Below are 27,230 nucleotides of genomic sequence, written 5' to 3'. Positions count from 1 at the left end.
ATTTTAAGAGTTTGGGAACAATTACACCAATAAATTGGTGTGGCATTTAAATGCTGAACAAAACAAACCTTTTGAGCAGTGAGAATACCGGTAAGTAAAATAAAGTAATGCCAGTGAAAATAATAAAATTACCATAAAACACTAGCCTATAGCAGCAAAAACTCAGAGAAACACCAATAACAACAATAAATAAATAATTGGTGGCATTTAAATTCTGTCTAACTTTTACTTGTCAAATAAGTACACACTCAGTAACATAACACAAATCTTTTGAACAGTGGGAAATGGGAATAAGTAAAATAAATAAAATAAATAATAATATAATAAAACACTATAGCAGCAGAAACTCAAATCTTTTTTTCTTCAACAAGCAGCATAACTGGCTTCATATTCCCATTCTGTCCCCCAGCCTACTCAGTCTAAACCCTAGTTCTCCTATGGGTGGTAGACAGACTCACTGTTTGGCTGACTCTCAGTTTACTCACTCAGTCCCTCCCATCCCAATGTCTTCTTCAGGTTCCTAGCCAAGAAAACGAGGGTGTCAACATGTTCCTCGGTCAGTCTAGATCTTGTTGGACTGCAGATATTCCCAGAAGTACTGAAAACACATTCAGATGCACAGCTTGATGCTGGAATACAGAGATATTGTCTAGCAAACTGAGCTAAGATGGGCAGGTCTGTCTGGTGTTGCTTCCACCATGCCAGGGGATCCTCTGCAGGGCTGATGTCTCTAAATTGTTTATACTCAGTAATCTCAACTTCCAGTTTAGCACTTCTTGTCATGGGTGGGGCATTCAGGCAGTATTACTCACAGTTTACATCTAACGTTATGTAGGCTACTTTCACGCATACTTCAGTCAGGGTTATCGACAGTCCATATTATTGCCTCTGCACGTTTCCCGACGCTACAGTGAGCGCTCGTTAACTAACGTTACTGCGGAGTCCGCTGTTAGTACAGCGGAGTCCGCTGTAACGTTAGTACAGCGGAGTCCGCTGTTAGTACAGCGGAGTCCGCTGTAACGTTAGTACAGCGAAGTCCGCTGTAACGTTAGTTAACGAGCGCATTTTCTCACTGTAGCGTCGGGAAACGTGCAGAGGCAATAATATGGACTGTCGATAACCCTGACTGAAGTATGCGTGAAAGTAGCCTACATAACGTTAGATGTAAACTGTGAAAGGGCACAGCTGCTGCTACTAACTGGGCTGGGAGAGGCTTTGTGTTTAGCCATAGCCTACTTTGCTAGTTTGCTTTTAATGTGCGCGGGTCTGCTCAGTGCTCAGCTGCTTTTTTTCCTCAAACTCTTTTCCTCACCGCTTGACATGTGGATATGACGTCACTCACTCCGGCGCATTTCTTAAAGAGACAGGCTCATATTGACCATTATCAGTCATAGCAGCGGTCGGAAAAGTACCTGTTCTTTTTAAATCTTAGTATAGAACCGGTTCTACAGCAATAGCACCGCGGTTCGGGGGTAGTACCGGTAGTACCTACATCCCTAGGTGCAACACACTTTGAAACACGCAGCATAAATAAGACCAGAATCGCAAAAGAAACCCCGTTTCTTGGGGTTTCTCAACCGAAACCCCAAGAAACGAGCGAGCCCATCCTCGCCCAGCGGCCGCCAGCAGACAGGAGCAGCAGCAGCAGCAGCAGCAGAAACGAGCTTGTGACACGCCCGCTGCAGCCAAGAAGAACACACACGGAGGGAGGAGTTTGAAGTAGAGGGGGGTTTCCTGCTGTTATGGAGGAAATTACTGTTCAAAACTATTGTTTAGATGTCTGACGTCTTACTGATGCCAAAAATGAATGGTTAAAGTGACTGTTCTATCGAATTTCACAAAAAGCTATTTATCTCAGCTTAAATTTTCAGACGCTGAAACCATGCTGTATTCAAGTGCTAATGCCTACATAACTACTAACTCTACAAACTAACTCTTTTAGACAGAGAAAGCACACATTCTATTAGTTCTTTTGAGATATTTTGTGTTCACAAAATCTTAGCAGAAAAGAATCCTCGGGTCTTGAAAGATGAGCCAGAATCCACAAAAAAACCCTCTGGCAGAAGCTACCTACAGTAAAAAAAAAAAATGGCTGGCAGTGAATGTGTAAAAAAAAAAAAAAAAAACAGATTTGCATCTGAGAGCCCAAACTCATCATAGGGCTCCTTAGTATGAAAAAGGTTGGGAATGATTTACAGCAACACAATTAGGGATGCACGATATATCGGCAATCATATCGGTATCGGCCGATGTTAGTCATTTTTTAACATATCGGTATCGGTCCGATGTTACAATGTTAATATCGGTTATCGGTATCAGCCAAATTCTTCACATTGAGATGAAATAATGCAGTAAATCTATGATTTATGGGCTTTTACAAATGTTTTTGAAATAAAGAAATGCATTACTTTTTCAAATTCAGTGTTTACATGTGTTTTTCAGTATGTACAACATTTTATATGTGTTTTTATACAGATCATATCGACATCGGTAAATATCGGTTATCGGCCATAACAGCAATGTTAATATCGGTTATCGGCATCGGCCAAAATTTTCATATCGGTGCATCCCTAAACACAATGCCATGTCCTTCCTTTTATGATTATAGTGGCGTTTATTGATAGTATTGGGTTACATAGGAGTTGGTAGGAAAATAACAGGCGGTTGTAATCAATTAACAGGTGATTAACAGGTCAAGTGACATCATGGGAATAGGCTTGGAGTTGTGAGGAGCCGAAAGGGTACATAGTACAGCGGCATATACCCCAATACAAGAGGTATTGTGCACTTTTTGAAAAAAGCATGAAACTTCTACCATAGTTAGATGATACCATGAGGTGTATTTTCAGATGTGGAGTCAAGTCAGATTTGACCCCTGAGGCCCGGTAGAGGTCAAATTCTAAATGGCCGCCGAAAATATTGAAAAATGCTTAACTTTGGAACCAAACGCTGTAGAAAAACATTTAAGGTGTCATTTCCCACTAATTTTTGGGTGCCCAGTCAGTTGGTGATACTTTTGAGATCAATAGAATTCAAGAAAATGCATTTCTTTTAAGGTCAAGGTAAAAAATATCTAAAAAAACACAATAAATATTTATTTAATTATATCCATGTGCCCCAAAATGTTCTTCTATACCTTTGTACTATCTGTTATTATTAACTGTGATGTGTGGTTATTTTATTTTTTATCTAGGATCAGAACTACCACCAGGTCCAGGTGGCCCTCTATCAGTAGCTAATTACATTAGAGTTGTCAGTAGGGTGGGTGACATGATGAGCTAACATTACAGTCTGCAGGAGAGACAACTTCTGGCAGGAATATTCTGACATGGATATTCTGACAAACCTCTAACAGGTAAAGTGATTGAATAATTGAACAATATTATTAGTAATCTTCTGAATGTTGTTAAAATTAGTAATTTGTGAGCTAAGTCAGTTGAATGATTGAACACAGTATAGACTTCAGCTTTGCAATGTAAAGGATATCACATCTCTTGATAGCTACAGGTTTACTGTACTTAATAATTCTTGAAGCCAAACTTAGCCCTGAAGCAGCATTCACTCTTGCTTGCTAGCTAGCTAGCTGTTAGCCAGCTTAGCTCAACTTTGCTCAACAGCCAGCCAGGCTTTAACACTTATGTTAATACTTTTTGATTTGATTTGAGCAGTACACCAAGTTTGTGACTGAAAGGCTGGAAAAGTGTACAACACCTATCACACATCCTCTTCCAAAGAATAAGTTGCCACTGTTCAGCAGGCCACCTGTCAAGGTCAAATCAAAAGAGAAGGCACAACTTGCTGCACTGAAGAGTGACTGTGGTCTTTTTTCAAGGCTGTACATCTCGTGTCAAACAAGAGATGGAGACATCGACCATTTCTTTTCCCATGAAAACCAGGCAGCACCCCCAGCTCTGTCAAGTGGAGGAAAACTTCGGTTTGGGGTTAAAGCTGATCTGCTTCGCTGCCTGGAGTCAAATCTGCCCGAAAACAAGAGTGTTCCCAAGGCTGATGCAGTTATTCTAGATGGTGCAGCTGGGGTTCAAATGCTGAAACCAAATACATCAAGAACATTCCAAGAGTATGGAGAAACTGTTTTTGCGCCTTACATCTCTGCTCAACTTGATGTAAGCTCCCGTGTTGACCTCGTCTGGGATGTATACCTATCTGCCAGTCTGAAAGCCTCAACAAGAGAGAAAAGGGGGAAGGGCGTGAGGAAAAGAGTGGCTCCCCTCAATATGATGCCCAAGAACTGGAAGGACTTCCTTCGATGTGATGAAAACAAAACAGAGTTGTTTTCTTTCCTGTCACGAGAAGCCATTCGTCTGCCTGTCGCACAAGGCAAGGAACTGTATGCAACAGATGGATGTGGAGTCCTATGCTCTCCTGCTGACTCATGTGTGGCCTGCCTTGCCCCCTGTCTGCAAGAGGAGGCTGACACTCGGCTACTTCTGCATGTGGCAGATGCTGTGCAGAATGGTTGTAAGAAGGTCACCATACGTACAGTTGATACAGATGTGGTTGTATTGGCAGTGGCTTCTTTTAGCAAAATGGCTCCTGATGAGCTCTGGGTTGCCTTTGGTGTTGGGCCAAGCTTCCGATACATTGCTATTCACCAAATCGTTGCCACAATGACTCCTGCCAAGTGCCTGACTCTCCCTGTCTTCCATGCTTTCACTGGGTGTGACACTGTGTCTGCATTTGCTGGCCGAGGGAAGAAGACAGCCTGGGAGACTTGGAAGTCTTTCCCAGAGGTCACTGGTGCTCTGCAGGAACTCCTGGCCATGCCAAGTGAGGTCAGTGAAGGATCAAGGTCACTGATAGAGCGATTTGTGGTGCTGATGTACGACCGAACCAGTGACTGTATGGAGGTAAATGATGCTAGGAAACACCTTTTCTCACAGAAGTCCAGGACTTTGGAGAACATCCCTCCAACCCAGGCAGCCCTTAAAGAGCACATCAAGCGGACTTGCTTTCAGGCCAACCTGTGGAACCAGTCACTTGTCTTGGATCCAAAGATACCAGAGCCATCTGACTGGGGTTGGACAAAAGAATCCACTGGGTGGCAGCCATTCTGGACAGCTCTCCCTGAAGCAGCAAAATCTTGCCATGAGCTGATCCGCTGTAACTGCCAGAAAGGGTGCACTGGACGGTGCACGTGTGTCAAAGCTGCACTTGCATGTACTGATCTGTGTTTTTGTTCGGGAGACTGTGTTAGGGTTTAGTTCTCATTCGAGAACCCCCTAAGGCGAGGATCTGGGGAGGGGAGTCAGCCAGGGGGCACCACCCAATACTATACTAGACAGATAGACGGTTAAGAAATTTCAGTACGGTATTTCCATTACGTGATCCTGATATGAAAGGACACTAAGCATGGTCTGTTTGCCGTATCTCCATCCACTGATTGTTTCTGATTGTTTTTTTGTTTTGTTTTGTTAAGCAACCTTTGGTTCAATTACAGGTGCTGTATTAATATAAGTTATTATCACAATTATTATTGTCATCATAAAAAAAAAAAAAAAAAATCACTTGTTACTTCCATTATTTGGGAAATAAACCACCTTTTTGCACCTTTCGCTTCCCTTTGTCTGTATAATTTGACCTTGACATTGATCTGAAGGTATTTTCTTGAATTCTATTGATCTCAAAAGTATCACCAACTGACTGGGCACTTAAAAATTTGTGGGAAATGACACCTTAAATGTTCTTCTACTGTGTTTGGTTCCAAAGTTAAGCATTTTTCAATATTTTCGGCAGCCATTTAGAATTTGACCTCTCCCGGGCCTCAGAGGTCAAATCAGACTTGACTCCACATCTGAAAATACACCTCATGGTATCATCTAACTATGGTAAAAGTTTCATGCTTTTTTCAAAAAGTGCACAATTTTTTGGTAATCCGCTGTACTAACAGGGGGAGTAGGGGAGTAACTATCTTGAAATCCCATAGTCTTTGGTTCATCGTGACGTCACGACGTATCAAATCTCCCATTCATTTGAGGGCAAAAAAAAAGCAGTGTTCCACCCATAGAGGGCGCTTATGCCAGGTATGCACCTGAAAAATTATACAAATGGTAGAATGGCAACAGTTTGCTCTCAAATGTGGAAATTTTGACCAGCATTCTTCACACATCACCCCCAAAGTCATATATATTGGTTAAAAGCTGAAAAAATGTGTTTTGGGGGTTAGTTACACTTTAAGAATACTGTGGCCCACTTTGAAATGTGAAAATCTTCTGAGGCCCACCCAACCCTTTAATCACAACTCTGATCAACAAACCAGACTAAGATGATGTATTTATATGTTTTTTATTTCATTAATGGAGCATGTGAACTTGGGCATAAGATAAATTAATAATCCGTCCACATACAAAAGATTTGGCAAAATACCGAAAGCCAGATTGCCAACATGTTCTCCCCTCTTACTCATCAGAAGTATTTGCATGCATAACACATTTGTTGAGACAAAATGTGATGAGCAACAACAGAATAAATCAATCCACAAGCTATTAATGCTATTTAGGCTGTGAGAAATGCTACCTTATCTGTAAAGGGGAGACTCATGGATACCCACTGAACCAATTTTCATTCAGATAAATTGAGCTGAGAGGTCAAGGGACCACTTTGGTTTTTCCTTGCCCAAATTTAACCTATGATTGGAGCGTTATTTAGCCCCCTTCCTTCCATGCCTTCAGTCTTCTAGTTTCTTCCGATAACAGGATCTCCACTGTAGCTTTAAAAAAGACCCTCCTACAGCCATTTGGCCCACACACGGGGAATCACTGCAGTGCACTAATGAATGCCAAATTGTGACTTGCACAAAAATAAAAAATAAAAAATCGTATGATTCTCAAGCACACACACTTCGAGACATATCGAGTCGCAGCTGATTAGGCCAGCTCCATGTCAGCTCTTTTAAAAATGCATGGAATTGTTGGGGATTGGGGCATTCTTAAGTCAAGATACCATCCAATTTGATGAAAAAGTAACAAAACTATAAAAAAAAATATATTGTTTGCTTAGTTCATAATGAACCGATTGTTCATTAGGGACCAGTTCCCTTGTGATGGCAGACGATTGGCATCATGCAGCCCACTCAACAGCTCAACTCTCACCACAGCCTCATCATGCAGCCCACTCAACAGCTCAACTCTCACCACAGCCTTTCATCATGCAGCCCACTCAACAGCTCAACTCTCACCACAGCCTCATCATGCAGCCCACTCAACAGCTCAACTCTCACCACAGCCTCATCATGCAGCCCACTCAACAGCTCAACTCTCACCACAGCCTCATCATGCAGCCCACTCAACAGCTCAACTCTCACCACAGCCTCATCATGCAGCCCACTCAACAGCTCAACTCTCACCACAGCCTCATCATGCAGCCCACTCAACAGCTCAACTCTCACCACAGCCTCATCATGCAGCCCACTCAACAGCTCAACTCTCACCACAGCCTCATCATGCAGCCCACTCAACAGCTCAACTCTCACCACAGCCTCATCATGCAGCCCACTCAACAGCTCAACTCTCACCACAGCCTTTCATCATGCAGCCCACTCAACAGCTCAACTCTCACCACAGCCTTTCCAGAGGCTTCACAACTGACACAATATAAGCCTAATTATAATCTCCAAAATGATATATCATTGCCCAAAGCTCATCATTCAATATCTGTAGAATATAGAGAATCCAGTCTATGTAAGAATTATTATCTTGTCAACCAAGCCTGTCCTTTAGAAAGTATAATTTGATATACCTTTTTTTACCTTTTCCTTCTTTCTAATAGTGGACTTCTCATTGCCTTGGGACTCGTTGGCTCAGTCAGTGTGGTGAGACAGCACATCAAATCAAAAGGCTACGGTTTTTAGTAGGGATGTTAATCAATAATTGAAAATCGATAATTGATCGTTGAGGAATGAATTTGATCATGTGGAATTCCGATCGATTATTGTTTTGTTTTCTTGTTTTGTTTTTGCGGACTAGGTTTGGGTGGAATTCATTCCTCCTTGCCCCACTCCATTGCACAGCCGACTAATGTGAGGTGGAGCTTCGTATAGTCTCTGTTTCTGGCTGGGCGGGGCCCTTTGTGCCAACAACACTGTTTTTAACATGGGGAATTCACACCAGCATGCGCCGGGGACACAAACAAACGCACCCAGCGGTCTGCGGACCTCATTGAGGCCGTTATAACTATGACACTTTGTATACTTCTCCCCTAATTTTCAACAAAGTGTGAGTAACGGTACACGTGTTTAAGTGACTTCAAGTCATTTTATTTGTTTATAACGTTATGAACTATAAAGTAGCAGCAGTCAGCATGGACTCAGCTAGCCTTTAGCTGCCAACGCCCACCTGAATCAATTCACACACATCTCGTGGCAAATAACGCTAATAATATCCACTCGTCGGACTGAGAGCAGCTGGATGGAACTCGACCATCAGGACAGATGAGGTTTTTGTCACGAGTTTATAAGCCTGGAAGCCGCGGCCGCTGAGCTGAGTCCTACTTTCAAAATGTGAGTACAGTAGCCTAGCTAGCTAGGTTACATCATGTAACCTGACATGTAACATGTTTGTTTAGCTGGCCACAGTGCTAGTGTCTGATATTCTTACTACACAGCGGCATCGTCATTATAGCTGGCCGAGAACGCGTGACGTTATTACCAGAGTATTTTTTTTTATATATATTTGTATAAATATTATTATTATTATTATTATTATTATTATTATTATTATTATTATTATTACGCTATCGATAATCGATAATTGATCGTAAATTTTCCCTAATTTCGATTATGGAAATGTATTCAAAATGCCCATCCCTAGTTTTTGGTAGAAAGGGGATGGCATTAGTCTTAAGGGTGGAGAAGCAAGCCTTCCAATTAGGGCTTTACAATTAATAATAAACTTATGTTGAATAATAATTATTATTCCTCCTAAACCTCTGGGTCTGGTGGGTCAGCTTGTCATGTAGAAAACCTGAAAACCTAATTAGCCGGTGTCGGCTTGCCTACCAGATCGGCTCGGGCACGCATTGTGATTGGCTGTACGTCGGCCACGTGGGATTAACGGGATTAACGTGAGCAAAATGTCCAACAGCTTTACATTTGCTAACAAGCTAAGCTACTGATGTTATCAGACATGATAGATAATAATCATACAAACATTCAATGATCATGATTCAACTCAAGTGTTACAGGACCATTTCTCATAAACAACAAACCTTACTTTTTGAAAATAAATGTTGTGAGAGTTTAACTTCATCACATCCGATAGGGCGAGCCCATTCAGTAGCGTGAGCTGATCTGGTGCACACACCAGCAAAAGAATGATGCATTTTGGGATTGGATAGACACTATGGGCTTTGGACACAACCTTTATTCTCCTACACTTCATGCAGAAGTCAGTAGCGCTGTCCCAAACCATTATTTTCTTCTCGGTTAATCTAATGACTATTTTTCCGATTAGTCGATTAATCCAACGATTATTATTATTTTTATATATTGAACCTCAAATTCAAAAGGACTAGTGGGCCAGTGGGAGTTGGAATAACTGGCTTGTGAATAACTTTGTGATAAGACGCGCGCAGCCATCTTCATTACCTACCTACGCTGCTGCTAGCGAGAGCAACAATGGGATTTCCAGTCGTATTTTTTCCAAATGAAAAAGCATTCTACACAAGTCTAAAGCACACAGATGCCATCGACGCGTCTGGACCGCCCTAGTGCTCAGCTTCCCATATACAGTACATACATACTACATTCAGAAGTGTGTTTGGTCAACCTTCCCTTAGATAAGAAAGAATAGAAAATTCATATAAAAGAGCACCCGCTGTACAATATGAATAAACTAAGCCAGACAATGTAGGAGGCTACCGACACAGGAGACAGCTGGCCCTGCCCTGTTAATAGCAGGGTTTTAAGCCTGAGGAGGTGCTAGGAGGCAGACACACACACACACACACACACACACACACACACAAACACACACACACGCACATGAACATTTTTACTTATTTTATTTATCCAGGCAGATCCCATTGAAATACAAGATGTCTTCTCCCAGAGAGTCCTGGTGGACATTTAAAGGAGAATTTCGTTTTTTTTCAACCTGGACCCTATTTTCCACACTGTATGTGTCTAAGGGATTCATCGTGACATATTTTTTTCAAATTGGTCGAGTACTCACCGAGATAGCTTTGTTTACAGCTCGAGCAATGTGCTCAAACAACTACACAGTGTAACTACACAGGGCAATCCTGCACCGCATCGTCAATACACGTTCGCTAATAAAACTGCTTGTTTTGCCGTCTGCGGGAAGGCTCAAACTGTCAATAGTGTTTGGCAACATGGAACGAATTCTCCGGACAGAGAATATGGGCGTGAACAGGCGAGGAAGGAGAGAGAGAGAGAGAGCGAGAGGAGCAGGGAAGCTTGCACTGTGTCAACACGGAGGATTTCACCTCTCGTCAACAGCGCTGTGCTGTGCTTCTTTCTCTCTCTCTCCCCTCGCCTCTTCATACGCACATTTTCTGTCCCACAGTAAACCCCGGAGAATAATACTCATGTATAGAGTCGTTTCCATGTTGCCAGACACTATTGACAGTTTGAGCCTTCCCCAAGCAGTTTTATTAGTGAACGTGTATTGACGATGCGGTGCAGGATTGCCCTGTGTAGTTACACTGTGTAGTTGTTTGAGCACATTGCTCGAGCTGTAAACAAAGCTATCTCGGTGAGTACTCGACCAATTTGAAAAAAATATGTCACGATGAATCCCTTAGACACATACAGTGTGGAAAATAGGGTCCAGGTTGAAAAAAAAACGAAATTCTCCTTTAAGCGCAGCACACATAACAGACACCATCAGAAGCTGGCTTAGTTACTGTGCAGCATCACACATACTTTGGCTTCAAAAGCAAAGTATTTCAGATAGTATTGACTTTCTTAGAATAGGACAAAAATACAGACAAATCAACCAACAATACTGTCAATAATAGGCTTACTGGTCCATTTTCCTTCCCTCTAGCATACTGCTCTATCAGCAGGGTGCTACTGTTGGCTTGTCAGAGATGGTCAAAGAGAGAAGCCTACCACTGAGCATTCACATGGAAACTCCTCTCGCCATAAAGTGTCCATATTCTCTAGAGATTTACCTCCCTAGACAGCCTAATGCTGCACCGTCTCCTCCTCTGTCATTTCCATGCCCGTGACGCGCCTCTGAAATTGTCGCCCTTGCACAGTGCTTTTAAACGTGGCATTAGGAGTGACATCAATTGAATTATACCGCCACTTCCCGCTTTGATGGGAGCTATTAACTTTGCAAACGGGCCCACTGGTAAGCCCATCATGTAGTGGCTCGCTGTGTAACAGGATTGTGGCTTGTAGCAGTGTGGAGTGAGCGACCGTGGCCGAGGCAGTAGGCCTGCTGCTAACCGTAGCCACGCCCACAGCAGCAGCAGCAGCAGCAGTGAGGATGATGGTGGTGGTGTAACAAAGAGCTGCAGCACCCCCAACAGAGGGCAGCGAGGAAGCGAGTGTGTGTGTGTGTGTGTGTGTGTGTGTGTGTGTGTGTGTGTGTGTGTGTGTGTGTGTGTGTGTGTGTGTGTGTGAGAGAGAGAGCGAGAGAGAGAATGCGGGGTGAACTAGGTCTGACATCAGGATTGGAATGAGAGCCAATAAGAATGGAGAGAATATGTAGAAGGAGAAGAGAAGCAGAGAAAGACAAACAGACAAACAGTAAGAGATAGACTGAGGATAGATTGCTGGTGAGGAGAGGAGGGTGAAAAGAGCATCACCATGGCAACGACGGCGTCTCAGCCATCCGGCAATATTGCTTGATGTGAGACGGCAAACACTATTGAAAAGAAAAAAGAAAAGCAGCAAGTGTGTGAAAGCTGGCCTTGTGACGTGCATTCATTAGGGAGCAACTGGTCCATGCAAAGCAGTCAGTACTAGATAGTCTCGTTATGAAGGATATACACACGCACATTTGCACACAGAAAAACAACCTTTTCACAAATGTTACTGGAGGAAGAACTTTGGTCTTAAAAAGTGATGTTAAACAACATCTGGGAATATTTTCCTTGATTATTATTATTATTAACTTATAATTGTTTTGTCAATTTTCCAGCTGAAATGGCTCCTTCCTCACTGACTGTACAGCGGGTGCCGTGTTCAGGTTCATTCAGCAGACAGGCTCGCCTCAGGACATCCAGAATAATTAGCCAAGATCAAGCCGACATCAATCACCACACTCACACTCACACACAGGTCATCACCTTCTACACGACCTTACATGCTAAACAGACCGCTGTCACCACCTGCCCAAAGGTTCACAGGAGAGAGGGATAGATAGATAGATAGATAGATAGATAGATAGATAGATAGATAGATAGATAGATAGATAGATGTAAAGAGCGCTGTTATAGCGCCACCTAGTGGTCAACAAGTGTAATTTTCCTGCCCATAGTAAAAGGTGACTGTGAACCTACCTACCTAGTTCGGTAGTCTTATGGTTTCTGAGTGGGACCAAATGGGCTTCCAAATGGTCCCCCAAATGGGCTTGTAAATAATTGGGTGGACAAACCCTGTTATAGGCCCTGCTCCACTGCGTGCGCTGGCCAACCCAAAACATATTTGAATATATTCAAACTAATATGTTTTGTTTAGAGGGAATATTCAAATATGATTTTGGGCCAATTCTGACAGCCCTAGTGCCAAGCAAGGACAGCATACTCCAGCGCTGGCCTAATGTAGCCAATATAAATGGCTCGTAGGTCAGCATAAGTGACAGAGAAACGCTTGAGGAGAGAAGCAAACAAAACAACAAACAAACAAAACAAGCCAGTAGAAATGAGTAAAGGAGAATGACTCTTCCATCTCTCTCTCAGTGTGTCTCCCTCTCTCAATTAAATGTCATTGTGTTCAAAGCAACAGTATCGGCACAGTAAGGCTTTACAATATCATCACTCTTGGTATAAGCAGGCACAGTGTGAAACTTGCTGCTGCTTAGCGCACTCTGCTGCACCCCGTAACTACACAAGCTAGGTCCTAACACCCAGTTTAGATAGACCCATAATACTGGGTTATGGCCTTAGTCCGTTATGCTTAGTGAAGCATAGACACACTAACAAACAAATACAAACGCATGCATGCACACACACACACACACACACACACACACAAACACACACAGACTTACAGACAGGACAAACACACCTATGCACTCTGGAGACGGGCAGCCCTGGCATGACGGAGGGCTCGACCCAAAAACACGACTGCCTCTGCAATTAATTACACCATCCAAGTGAGGAACCAGCCAATGGATCATCCCAGGCCCCTCCCCCACCCTTCCCTTTGGAGCTCAAGGACAGTCGTTTGAATGTCCCTTCTACACAAGGGGGCACCGTCCCCCCGAACAGTTTCTGGTGCGTGTGTGTGTGCACATGCGCATGTGTGCGTGTGTCCGTGCGTGTGTGTGTGTGTGTGTGTGTGTGTGTGTGTGTGTGTGAGCAAGTGTGTGGCTGTGTGTCAGAGATGGTACACGGGGACACTGACCTCCCCTTAAGGACAAGGAGGTCCATCCGTCTCCGTCACCCTCCCTCTTCACCCTCTCCCTCTCTCCGTCACCCTCCCTCTTCACCCTCTCCCTCTCTGCAAACTGCAAAACATCTGTTACATCTGTCAATGGTCAACGCAGTCAGTGAGAACTCTTTCAAGCCAGTAGCAGCTCTGCTCTCATTCCAAATTGCTCTATTATCCATTTTAGGGGGGAAATGCTACCTGAAATTAATCAGTTAGTATTTCAACTAGAATGACCACACCACGGATATGTGCCTCCGCCAACAAGTGAGCAGTCGACAGACACATATGTCTGTCCAGACTTTGATGTTTGAGCCAAATGTGAAGAAATTCTGTCAAGGTGTTACTGAGATATGGCGTTACGAGGTTGAAAATGGCGTTCGTGAGGTCACAGTGACCTTGACCTTTGACCACCAAAATGTAATCAGTTCATCATTGAGTCCAAGTGGGCGTTTGAGGCATATTGGAAGACATTCCATCAAGATGTTCTTGAGACATCGCGCAAGCTTGTAAATGGCGTTCGTGAGGTCACAGTGACCTTAACCTTTGTCCTTTGACCACCAAAATCTAATTACCGGTAGTTCATCGTTCAGTCCAAGTCGACGTTTGAGCCAAATTGGAAGGAATTTCGTGAAGGCGTTCCTGAGATATCGCGTTAAAGAGCTTGGAAATGGGGTTTGTGAGGTCACAGTGACCTTGAACTTTGACCTTTAACCATCAAAATGTAATCAGTTCATCCTTGAGTCCAAGTGGACGTTTGAGGGAAATTTGATGAAATTCAGTTAAGGCGTTCCTGAGATATCGAGATAACGAGCATGAAACGAGCGCTCGTGAGGTCACAGTGACCTTGAACTTTGACCACCACAATCTAAATAGTTCATCCTTGAGTCCATGTGGACGTTTGAGGCAAATACAAAGGAATTCTATCAAGGCGTTCCTGAGATATTGCGTTAACGAGCTTGAAAATGGCATTCAAGAGGTCACAGACCTTGACCTTTGATCACCAAAATCGAATCAGTTCATGCGTGAGGCGAAGTCGACGTTTCAGCCAAATTGGAAGAAATTCCATCAAGCTGTTCCTGAGATATCACGTTAAAGCACTTGGGAATGGCGTTCGTGAGGTCACAGTGACCTTGAACTTTGACCTTTGACCACCAAAATCTAATCAGTTCATCCTTGAGTGCAAGTCAACGTTTGAGGCAAATTTGATGAAATTCCCTCAAGGCGTTCCTCATATATGGCGTTAACAAACAGCGGACGGACGGACAACCCGAATCCATAATGCCTCCGGCCTGGCTATCGCCGGCGGAGGCATAAAAAAGATAATTTCGTCTACAAAAATACAACCACTTTACAAGCAAAGGTCTAAAAATGACTCATAAATTTAACAGTAAAGTACGATAAGATTTATTTGCCAACAATCATTGCTGAAGGTCTGCGTATAAAACGTTATTCTTCCTATTAAAACGTGTTAATTGTGAGCAGATCATGTGCGGCAGTCATTTGTTTCATGTTAGATGAGCTGCTGTCAATTCCTTCAAATGGTGTCTATCGCATCATGGAATGAAAATCTTAATATGTTTTATTTGTTCTAACCATATTTGTATTTTTATCGATATCCTATTATTTTCTGCTGCAATGACCCAATTTCCCAACGGGGATCATTAAAGTTTCATCTTATCTTATCTTATCTTATCTTATCTCCCACACGCCCTCTCCATCCCCTCACACACACACCCTCTCCTTCACTTCATTATGTCCCGTGAATGAAGTTCATCTTTCATGCTGCCAGCAGCCGGCAGCGTGGCTCTAATCATGGTGCAGAGACTAAACTAAATTTAGACAGCCGACTTGTGATGCCTGGCAGGCCCTAATGGGGGCTGACACCTCCAGACACTCTGCTGATGTACAGGATACACTCTGCACAAGCAAGCCGCTGCCAGCGTCAGCTAACGCTGATGAGTTCTGAAAAGCTTCGTTTTGCTCAAAAACTTTCCAAGGGGATCGCTCATAGAAGTGAACTTCTATGCTGGCTAAGGCCATTCAAATTTAATGAAATACAACATTTACATTTTAGGAATTTAGCCAACACTCGTAGCCTGAGAACCTCACAGTGAGCTAGCAGCTAGCAGCTAGCAGATAGGGGGCAGGGGTGGAGAGTGCAGTAAATGTTTTCAGAATCACTTTTATTTGCCACAGTAGGTCATTAGATTACATACGTTACGCGGAATCTGACTTTGTGTAAGTATGTAGTGTAGCGATCACGTCAGGCGACAAAAAACATAAATATGGGAATGGCGTTCGTGAGGTCACAGTGACCTTGAACTTTGACCTTTGACCACCAAACTCGAATCTGTTCATCCTTGAGTGCAAGTCAACATTTGAGGCAAATTTGATTAAATTCCCTCAAGGCGTTCCTCAGATATGGCGTTAACAAACAGCGGACAGGCATAAGGACGGACAACCCGAATCCATAATGCCTCCGGCCTGGCTATCGCCGGCGGAGGCATAATAAAAAAGCACATGATGTTAGATGGACCGCCTCAGTAAATAGAGAAAAAGCCAGCACTCCAAATGTCCTTTCACAGGTTTTAATAGTTCCTCAAACTGGGCAGCAGCAACAAACGTTTGAGCCAAAGGCCTTCCTCAGCACTGACCGCCTCCACATAGCAATAGATCTCTGCAGGTCTACATCCTGTTGCTACTTGGTTCAAGAGAGGAAACTCAATGAGCTGACAGGACATCTACTGAACTCATATGTTTGCCTGGCCTAACCGTTGCCCCTGCCCTGCGTAATGCTTCTGCTTTCAAAATCACCTGGAGTCATTCTTCTGTGAAAAGGGGAACAAATGAACTTTTGTATGCAAGTCACAGTGGCTGGTGGCAATTGACATCTCTGACTGCAGCATTGAAAATGTTTGAAAGGTAAAGGAGGATCCTGGAGCACTCAATTCACTGGAAAGTGATTTGAATAAGGTTTTGACTCTGATGAAGACTCTGATCTAAGCTTTTATGAGTCAATCTCTCTGCTTTGACTCAAACTGACTCAGGTTAGGGTAACACACCGGCTGCAACTAGATGTTTTATTCTTTCTTTTTCGCATGCTGTCCTCTGCCCTACCCCCAATCACCCCCCAAACCATTCAACATTGAAAATGAATTACTGAAAATATGATGTGTTGTCTGATCCTATTCAAGTAGCAAAATGATAAGAGGCATTTCAAAGTAAAAGTGAGTTTAGCCAGAAGAGCCACATCATGTGATATGAAATCAACAATTGAAATTGAAACAGTGAAATTGAGGCAACACAGGTAGTTATTGGCGTACGGCAGACAGAAAGAAAAGTGAACTGTTACATCCTAACTGTAGGATGTAATGGCCGCTGGGGAGGCTGCAGCAGCAGGAAGCAAAGTCCCTGCGGTTGGACAAACAATAAAGGCCTGACATTTGGTTAGAACAAAGGCCTGTCCTTTGTTTGTGTTGTTGATGGTTTTTTCTCCTTGTAATCTGCATATGTCCAGATGGCTGGATGACTTTCCCCTCACAGCACAGCTGGCTGACTGAGAGCCAACAAGAGCAGGAAGAGACAGAGCAAGAAAGAGTGAGAAGCAAAAGAGAGCAAGAGAATGAGAAAGTGAGAAGGAGCATAGGAGAACAGAAGGAAAGATAAGATAAGGCGGACAGTAAGAAAGAGAGAGTGAGAGAGAAGATAAAGAGAGACAGAGATGACAAGGTTTCTGAGTGAGTGTCAGACCCAGACCCAGGTCTGTGTTGGGTCCAGCCAGCAGCTGTTTGAACTTGAGTGAGTGTCTCTTACCCAGGTCTGTGTTGGGTCCAGCCAGCAGCTGTTTGAACTTGAGTGAGTGTCTCTTACCCAGGTCTGTGTTGGGTCCAGCCAGCAGCTGTTTGAACTTGAGTGAGTGTCTCTTAACCAGGTCTGTGTTGGGTCCAGCCAGCAGCTGTTTGAACTGGAGTGAGTGTCTCTTACCCAGGTCTGTGTTGGGTCCAGCCAGCAGCTGTTTGAACTTGTCCAGGCGGGAGGCTTCCCTCTCCGTCATAGCCGGGGTGCCGGACGTGTTTTGGTCGGCCATGCGAGCCACCAGGGGGATGGTGGGCGGCCGGTGGGGCAGAGAGCGCTGTCTGTGGAGGGCTGCATGTTCACCTGCTGCATCTGGGTGGGTGGACACAGAGGAGAGAGAGAGAATCACAATCACTGTATTGATCCCCGAGGGGAAAATTGAGTCACGCTACAGTTGCTCACACTCGTGTGAAAAATAGAAACTTCAGAAGATTATAAGAGACATAGGAATATACCCTGCAGCAAGCGGCCGTCTAGGTTGACGCCTGCCTGCACACATGCTGTAGGAGGGAGTAGGGTTACACCATACACACACACACACACACACACAATGCCAGGACTTTCATATGATGTGGCACAACCTCTGGTGGCCATGTTGGAATCCCGCAGCTCTTTGTAATAGAGTACTGCAGGGATGACATATTTTTGTAGGCTTTATCCAGAAATCACTGCCATTTGGTTTGTCAGTGGAAAAGTCTGTGGGGTTTTAGAACGGGGATTTCACTTAAATGCATAAAATAAGGTCTGTGGTTAAACAAAAGTTTATGGGAATGCGACTTCGGGTTCAGCCGGATACTCTTCACAAACGTGCATAACTTTTATGCCTTTTGAAGCGTTTTCTAAAATTGTAAATGGAAAAAGTTCCAAATCGATTCTAATTTCCACTGGCTCACCGCAGGGCTGCATTCTTTCTTCCTTTCTTTTTAAAAACACACGATTTCAGACGGACAAGCCCGTCTTTATTGTCACACGGTTACACATCAACACATGCACGGAGGGCCACAAACACATGCTGACGGTGGCCGGTGAAATTTGTCCTCTGCATTTAACCCATCCTGGCTTTGTCCTTTCCTCCGGGGGGCAGGCCAGGAGCAGTGGTCGCTTTCTCGTACAGCGCCTGGGGACCGACTTCGGATGTTGTCGTCACTGGTCGGATGACGATGACGATCTGATCTTCTGCATGTTTTTAATGGGGGGGGGGGGGTTATATACGGAGGAACCCCCCTGGGGGAGCACGGGGAGAACATGCAAACTCCACACAGACAGAAAGGCCCTTACGACGAGATACCCCACCTGGGCAGTAGGCACTGAAGATATGGGGGGAACACAACCACAGCGCCCACAGTGTCCCAGGCGAGAATCGCACTCAGGCCCTTCTGACTGCGAGGCGACAGCTCTACCACTGAGCCACCGTGCTCCCCTTTTAGTTTATATACAAACGACTGCCTTAGCAAATATAAAAATCACCATATTATCAAATTTGCTCAGGACAGTGTTATCTTATCCCTTCTCAGTGAGTCACACCAATCACATGGACCCATAATACAAGACTTTGTAGACTGATGTGACAGTTCTCCTCTAGATTTAAATGTATCCAAAACCAAAGAAATTGTAATCTCGACAAAACACATAGACATCGCTCCAACAATCATCCATGGAGATAATGTTGAAATTGTCCAGAACTATAAATATTTGGGAACTGTGTTTGATGACAAACTGAGATTCAGCGAGAATACAGATTATTGTAAAAAAGGCTCATCAGCGTCTGTACTGTCTTAGTAAACTAAACTCCTTTGGAGTCGACCAGAGAATTCTGGCAACATTTTATTCTTCTTTTATTGAAAAGTATTTTCAACATTTTCATTTATCTGCTGGTTCTCATCCCTCTGTAAAAATGACAACAACAGACTGCAAGGTGTTGTCAACCTGAGCTCTAAAATGATCTGCAAAACACAAAGATCCCTAGTACAGTTTAATAGTGCACAAGTGCTCAAGAAAGCGCACAAGATAATCAATGACCCCACACGTGTCCTTCATGTCTGCTTTGACCTAATACCATCAGGAAAGCACCTCAGACAGCACGCCTGCACTTTAACTCATTTGACTGAATTCACTTGACTTTGACTCCTGTATTCCTCTGTGGTGTTGGATACATTTGTAGTCAGCTATACAGGGATCCTTTAACAGTGTCATGTATGTCTCTTTGTTCTTTGTTCTGTTCATGGCTGTGTATGAAAGTACAGCTTGTTTGCAGTATTTATGCCTTAAATTACCCCTTGAGGGACTAATACGCTTTTTTGAATTGAATTGAATTGAACTGAATTGAATCGAATTGTGTCTCTGAGTGTGCCGACTGGGGAGCTGGGGGAGTGGCCAGGTGGCTGAGGGTAAATCTCGTCCACACACAACCTGTGCTCTAACACACAGTCACTTAGAGAAGCAGCTGCCCTGCTTAAAAATATTCTTGTACCTCGGTACCGCTAACAGCTCTTCTCCAATCTGAATTTAAGGGATCCTGATATGAAAAAATGAACTCTACTCACAAATGTCCACATCAATATCCAGCTTGTCCTCAATCGCCTATTTATATCATTTTCTTCCTCGTCACTAGATGTTGGTTTAAGAAATGATCTGAATTTGATGTGTCATTCGTTCACCAACTCTTTCAGGATGGACAAATGTTGTCATTTCAGGAGATTATGGACGAGTATGCCATTCCAAAAACACATACAGATACCTGCAGCTTAGACACTATCTTCAAAACCATACCAATTGGAAAACTATCCAATCTCCTAACACTCTAGAAAAATACCTGATTAAATTTCAAGTAAAAACATTGACAGCTCCTGGATTTTCCTCCCTATATCTAAATCTTATATCGCTAGAGGAATATAAGTCACTTAATTTAAAAACTAAATGGGAGACTGGAATCCAAGACGTCATTTCGGAGGGGGAGTGGAAGGCTGTTTGTACCGAGGCAAGAATTTAAATGGAAATCTATTAGTATAGATACTTCAGGACCCCATCACTTACCACCAAATCAGGAACCACAGATTACCGTAATAATGCCTGTTGGAAACTGTGTGGAGACAATGGCAATCATCACCACATACTCTGGTCATGCCCAAAACGTAAATTTTTTGGGTCGCGTTTTTAGAGACGTTAATTGCGTTTTTGCTTGCAGAAGATTTTTAAGTGGCTATTCTTGGGAGTGGTACCGGAGGCCGAGGTCTTATTGGCAGAAAGGAGATATGTTACAAATACTGCTTGTAACAGCAGCTAAAGTTATCACACGAACATCACGCTCCAATCTGATCCCCCAACAAATGAGCAATGGATATCAAAACTGAAAGAAGTACATGAAATGGAAACTTATAGGCTAATACAACCTGACATTTTTACCTGTAGATGAACTTATCCTTTCTAACCTGTGAAAATATATTGATTAACAATTTAATGTAAAAACCCTGTATATTATCACAACCCCCCCCCCCACCCCCACGGGTGGTCCGTCATTTCATGTTTCCCGTACTACAAGGATGTATTTCTTTCTTTCTTTTTATTGTATGTGACTCTGTAATGATTGTTATTGTTGTCTTTGATATTGTTGTTTTTGCTTCTGTCATAAATAAAATAATAATAATAATTGGGGAATGGATCAGTTACATACAGTGAGTTGCACAGACACCTGGACAGCTGTGCTGTGCTGTGGAGGAACCATGAAACATCCAGTTAGATTCACACAAGCAGAACAGGGCAAACAAAGACATTGGAATGCTGCCTTTTTTTATATCCTTTTTAATTTTCACAAGAGCAAATAAAAAGCCGCCAAACTGTTCTCGACTGCTTTATTTGCACTTGTGAAAATTAAAACAGATTATTAAAGCCAGCTTCTTTGTGATAAAGCCTTTGTGAGATTTTAGCAATAAGCCCTATTTTATAGTACTTTTAATTAACTTCTGACTTAAAAGTGCCATAAAAGGGGAAAAAGGCTGAGCTGGATCAAGTTAGTAATGTACACTTGTCTGTCACAGTGTACTGCTTTATCTTGTATTACAAGAGAGCGAACAAGGAAAGCACGTGCACACACAATGACACAAACACAGTCACACATACACAAAGGCACGCAGACAGCACTCCAACAGAAGGAAGGGAAACCCTCATTACAGACAATCACAGTAGCAGAGACTGGGTATTTTTGTTTAGTGGACTGCCAGAGGCTGGAGAGAGCCCCCTGGCCGTGTGTGTGTGTGTGTGTGTGTGTGTGTGTGTGTGTGTGTGTGTGTGTGTGTGTGTGTGTGTGTGCCTCATCTCTTAAATGCAGTGTGTAGTGTGGGACAGTGTATGTGTACATGTGTGTATGTATGTCGTGTGTGAAGATTATATACTGTATAGACAGAGAGGGGACAATCTGGGCCTCGCTAATGAAAGCCTTGATGTGTGCCACCTTTATCTAATAAGACAGGGGCAACTTTGTCCTCATGACTCTCCACTGTAGTCACACACACATCTTCATCATGACTCTCCACTGTAGTCACACACACATCTTCATCATGACTCTCCACTGTAGTCACACACACATCTTCATGACTCTCCACTGTAGTCACACACACATCTTCATGACTCTCCACTGTAGTCACACACACATCTTCATGACTCTCCACTGTAGTCACACACACATCTTCATGACTCTCCACTGTAGTCACACACACATCTTCATGACTCTCCACTGTAGTCACACACACACATCTTCATGACTCTCCACTGTAGTCACACACACATCTTCATCATGACTCTCCACTGTAGTCACACACACACACACATCTTCACGACTCTCCACTGTAGTCACACACACACATCTTCACGACTCTCCACTGTAGTCACACACACACACACATCTTCATGACTCTCCACTGTAGTCACACACACATCTTCATGACTCTCCACTGTAGTCACACACACACACACATCTTCATGACTCTCCACTGTAGTCACACACACACATCTTCATGACTCTCCACTAGGGGTGTCACGATACACTCAGTTCACGATACGATACATATCACGATACTGGGTTCACGATAACGATACGATACGATACGATTTTAACAATATTTTTTTAAACTTGAATAATGACAATATATGACTGGAAAAGTAGTATTTTATTTGAAATGCACAAATACAAAACATGCTGTTGTGGGAAATTGTTATTACAATAACAACTAGAAAATATAGCCGCAAGCGGCGATGCGGGGTCCAAGCTTCCGGTGACTTGGGGGGTATATGTCAGATAGTGCACATTTATTCAGACTTGGTATGTGCACAAGTACACAAAGTTTGGTTGCGATCCGGTGACCTGACGGTTTCCAAGCAGTACTAGTAGTAGTAGTAGTAGCAGTAGTAGTAATAGTAGTAGTAGTAGTGTTGGTAGTAGTGGGAGTGGTAGCAGTAGTAGCAGCAGAAGTACTAAGAATAGTAGTAGTAGTAGTAGCAGCAGCAGCAGTAGCGGTGGTTGGCTGTTATAGCGCCACCATCTGGTGGATTGGTGTAATTTTTTCCTCTGAGTAGTGGGTGATGTCTTTCTGAGATCCACACACTTTTAGGGCAGGAAAAGAACAAAAGCAAATACACACAAGTTTAGACATTTATCATTTCAAAACGGTTTCACGTATCCAAAATCCTTTAATAACTTTAGGTCGGGGTAGTCCATAGATAACCCAGAAAAAGTTTTGTGTGATTTGGCCAAACAGTCTAGGAGGAGCTCGCAAAAGTAGGTTTTTGATCAAATTCAAAATGGCGGGAAATCTAGGCACACGCAAATGGGCGTGGCCTATATGGATAGATGCATATTGATCCAAGGAATCCAGGATAAGTGAAATTTTGAGTATAGGACACACGGTTCAGAAGATATGGACCATAAGGCGAAATGGTCTGTTATAGCGCCACCATCTGGTGGATTGGTGTATTTTTTTTTCTCCGAGTAGGGGGTGACCTCTTGAACCTATGTGGAAAGTTTAGGTGATGTGGAGGGTATGGTTTCTGAGATCCACACACTTTTAGGGCAGAAAAAGAAGAAAAACAAATAGACAATATAGCCGCAAGCGGCGATGCGGGGTCCAAGCTTCCGGTGACTTGGGGGGTATATGTCAGATAGTGCACATTTATTCAGACTTGGTATGTGCACAAGTAAACAAAGTTTGGTTGAGATCCGGTGACCTGACGGTTTCCAAGCAGTACTAGTAGTAGTAGTAGTAGCAGTAGTAGTAATAGTAGTAGTAGTAGTGTTGGTAGTAGTGGGAGTGGTAGCAGTAGTAGCAGCAGAAGTACTAAGAATAGTAGTAGTAGTAGCAGCAGCAGCAGTAGTAGTGGTGGTTGGCTGTTATAGCGCCACCATCTGGTGGATTGGTGTAATTTTTTCCTCTGAGTAGTGGGTGATGTCTTGAAACTATGTGGAAAGGTGGGTGATGTGGGGCGTATGGTTTCTGAGATCCACACACTTTTAGGGCAGGAAAAGAACAAAAGCAAATACACACAAGTTTAGACATTTATCATTTCAAAACGGTTTCACGTATCCAAAATCCTTTAATAACTTTAGGTCGGGGTAGTCCATAGATAACCCAGACAAAGTTTCGTGTGATTTGGCCAAACAGTCTAGGAGGAGCTCGCAAAAGTAGGTTTTTGATAAAATTCAAAATGGCGGAAAATCTAGGCACACGCAAATGGGCGTGGCCTATATGGATAGATGCATATTGATCCAAGGAATCCAGGATAAGTGAAATTTTGAGTATAGGACACACGGTTCAGAAGATATGGACCATAAGGCGAAATGGTCTGTTATAGCGCCACCATCTGGTGGATTGGTGTATTTTTTTTTCTCAGAGTAAGGGGTGACCTCTTGAACCTATGTGGAAAGTTTAGGTGATGTGGAGGGTATGGTTTCTGAGATCCACACACTTTTAGGGCAGAAAAAGAAGAAAAACAAATAGACAATATAGCCGCAAGCGGCGATGCGGGGTCCAAGCTTCCGGTGACTTGGGGGGTATATGTCAGATAGTGCACATTTATTCAGACTTGGTATGTGCACAAGTAAACAAAGTTTGGTTGAGATCCGGTGACCTGACGGTTTCCAAGCAGTACTAGTAGTAGTAGTAGTAGCAGTAGTAGTAATAGTAGTAGTAGTAGTGTTGGTAGTAGTGGGAGTGGTAGCAATAGTAGCAGCAGAAGTACTAAGAATAGTAGTAGTAGTAGTAGCAGCAGCGGCAGTAGTAGTGGTGGTTGGCTGTTATAGCGCCACCATCTGGTGGATTGGTGTAATTTTTTCCTCTGAGTAGTGGGTGATGTCTTGAAACTATGTAGAAAGGTGGGTGATGTGGGGCGTATGGTTTCTGAGATCCACACACTTTTAGGGCAGGAAAAGAACAAAAGCAAATACACACAAGTTTAGACATTTATCATTTCAAAACGGTTTCACGTATCCAAAATCCTTTAATAACTTTAGGTCGGGGTAGTCCATAGATAACCCAGAAAAAGTTTCGTGTGATTTGGCCAAACAGTCTAGGAGGAGCTCGCAAAAGTAGGTTTTTGATCAAATTCAAAATGGCGGAAAATCTACCACACATAAATGGGCGTGGCCTAGTGGGTTAGATACATGATGCTCCAGGGAAACCAGTAGATGTGGAATTTTGATTCTACAGCTCGCAGTTCAGAAGTTATGGACTGACAAACGTGAAATTGGCTGTTATAGCGCCACCATCTGGTGGATTGGTGTAATTTTTTTACTCTGAGTAGTGGGTGATGTCGTGAACCTGTGTGGAAAGTTTGGGTGATGGGGAGTGTATGGTTTCTGAGATCCACACACTTTTAGGGCAGGAAAAGAACAAAAGTAAATACACAAAAGTTAAAACATTTATCATTTCAAGACGGTTTCACGTATCCAAATTCTGTGTAAGAGTTTTGGTCAGGTAAGTCCAGAGATGCCACAGAAAAAGTTTGCGCTCATTCAGGCAAATGGCCTGGGAGGAGATAGCAAAAATAGGTTATTGACAAAGTCCAAGATGGCGGAAAATCTAGCAGACTTAAATGGGCGTGGTCTATATGGATAGATGCGTATTGATCCAGGGAATCCAGCAGATGTGGAATTTTGATTCTACGCCTCACGGTTCAGCAGTTATGGGCCAATACGTGCACTCGGCTGTTATAGCGCCACCATCTGGCCAATATGGCTAATTTTTTGTCTCTGAGTAGTGGGGCACATTTCCAACCTATCTGCAAAGTCTGGCTACTGTACCCCTTACGGTTGTTGCCGTGCATACTGTTTTAGCGGAGAATAAAAAAAAGAATAATAAATATAGCCGCAAGCGGCGATGCGGGGTCCAAGCTTCCGGTGACTTGGGGGGTATATGTCAGATAGTGCACATTTATTCAGACTTGGTATATGCACAAGTAAACAAAGTTTGGTTGAGATCCGGTGACCTAACGGTTTCCAAGCAGTACTAGTAGTAGTAGTAGTAGCAGTAGTAGTAATAGTGTTGGTAGTAGTGGGAGTGGTAGCAGTAGTAGCAGCAGAAGTACTAAGAATAGTAAATGGTAAATGGTAAATGGACTGCATTTATATAGCGCTTTTATCCAAAGCGCTTTACAATGTGCCTACATTCACCCATTCACACACCGAAGGCGGCCAGCTGCCACGCAGGGTGCTGGCACAGCCATCGGGAGCAATTTGGGGTTCAGTGTCTTGCCCAAGGACACTTCGACGTGCGGACTGGAGGAGCCGGGGAACGAACCACGAACCTTCTAATTAGTGGACAACCCACTCTACCTCCTGAGCCACAGCCGCCACTAGTAGCCAATAGTAGTAGTAGTAGTAGCAGCAGCAGCAGTAGTAGTGGTGGTTGGCTGTTATAGCGCCACCATCTGGTAGATTGGTGTAATTTTTTCCTCTGAGTAGTGGGTGATGTCTTGAAACTTGAAGTAATACTTGGATAGAAAGCAGTTTTTGTGTACAATATCCCTTTAAGTATCTGGACAGAAAGTGGTATTTGGGTAGAACATACTGTCAATACGACAAGTACTTCTCTGGCTCTGCAGATACATATAATATGGTCTACAAAGTTAAATACAACAGTCTGGATAGCTCACTTGGTAAAGCACGTGACTTATGCTAACTAAAGAAGGTTAGTTCTTGTCTCATGATGGAGCTTTTGTGTTCTGAAATCAGAATTTTCAGTTGTCATTGTGTCTTTCCCACACACACATCAAACCATAGGGCGTAGTGGCGTCCACTACAGAAGGTTTATGGGGTTTATCCCTGAAATTGCTTTTGGTGACTATAGCCAGCACCCTGCATGGCAGCTTGTCATGCAGTCCATTTACCATTAAGGACATTTTTGTATTACACACATAATGCACCACTTTACATTAAAAGTATGCCCTGAATGGAGGTGTTTGAACTAATTGGTGTGGGTTGTGCTGTTACAATGAGCACATGAGTGACACGGATAATTCAGATTGAATTCTCTTTTTGGACCTTTCACATGTGAAGACACAATAATGTATTGGAATGTTTTTCCTCTCTCATCTGAAAGAAGGCTCCCAGCAAACACAATTACATCATGATGATGTTCTGATATCATCTTTCAGTGACGTCCAGGACTAGGCCAAATCACAGCCGATTTGGGGATCATTTAGACATCTACACAGGAATGTCAAGAGGACGTCGAAATATGACGTTACCATAAATAGGCATATTCAGTTATTCTGCTATGTACACAGTGTGTATTCAGCAGCGTTATAC

The 27,230-nt window shown here is 43.2% G+C and overlaps 1 protein-coding gene across 1 annotated transcript in view; it reads right to left on the bottom strand.

The window, feature by feature from the left end:
* Positions 1-27,230, bottom strand: part of tbc1d22a (TBC1 domain family, member 22a) — a 365,114-nt gene that overhangs the window by 320,206 nt on the left and 17,678 nt on the right. Inside the window, exon 5 of the mRNA XM_083651077.1 lies at positions 17,567-17,749. Coding sequence (XP_083507203.1) covers positions 17,567-17,749 — 183 coding nt within the window. The remainder of the gene's footprint in view (positions 1-17,566; positions 17,750-27,230) is intronic.

The sequence above is a fragment of the Poromitra crassiceps genome (genome assembly GCF_964638095.1).
Source record: "Poromitra crassiceps genome assembly, chromosome: 2".
In the NCBI taxonomy this organism is placed as follows: domain Eukaryota; kingdom Metazoa; phylum Chordata; class Actinopteri; order Beryciformes; family Melamphaidae; genus Poromitra; species Poromitra crassiceps.
Note: the sequence above shows the minus strand (reverse complement) of the source record. Positions and strands in the feature narration are given on the sequence as shown.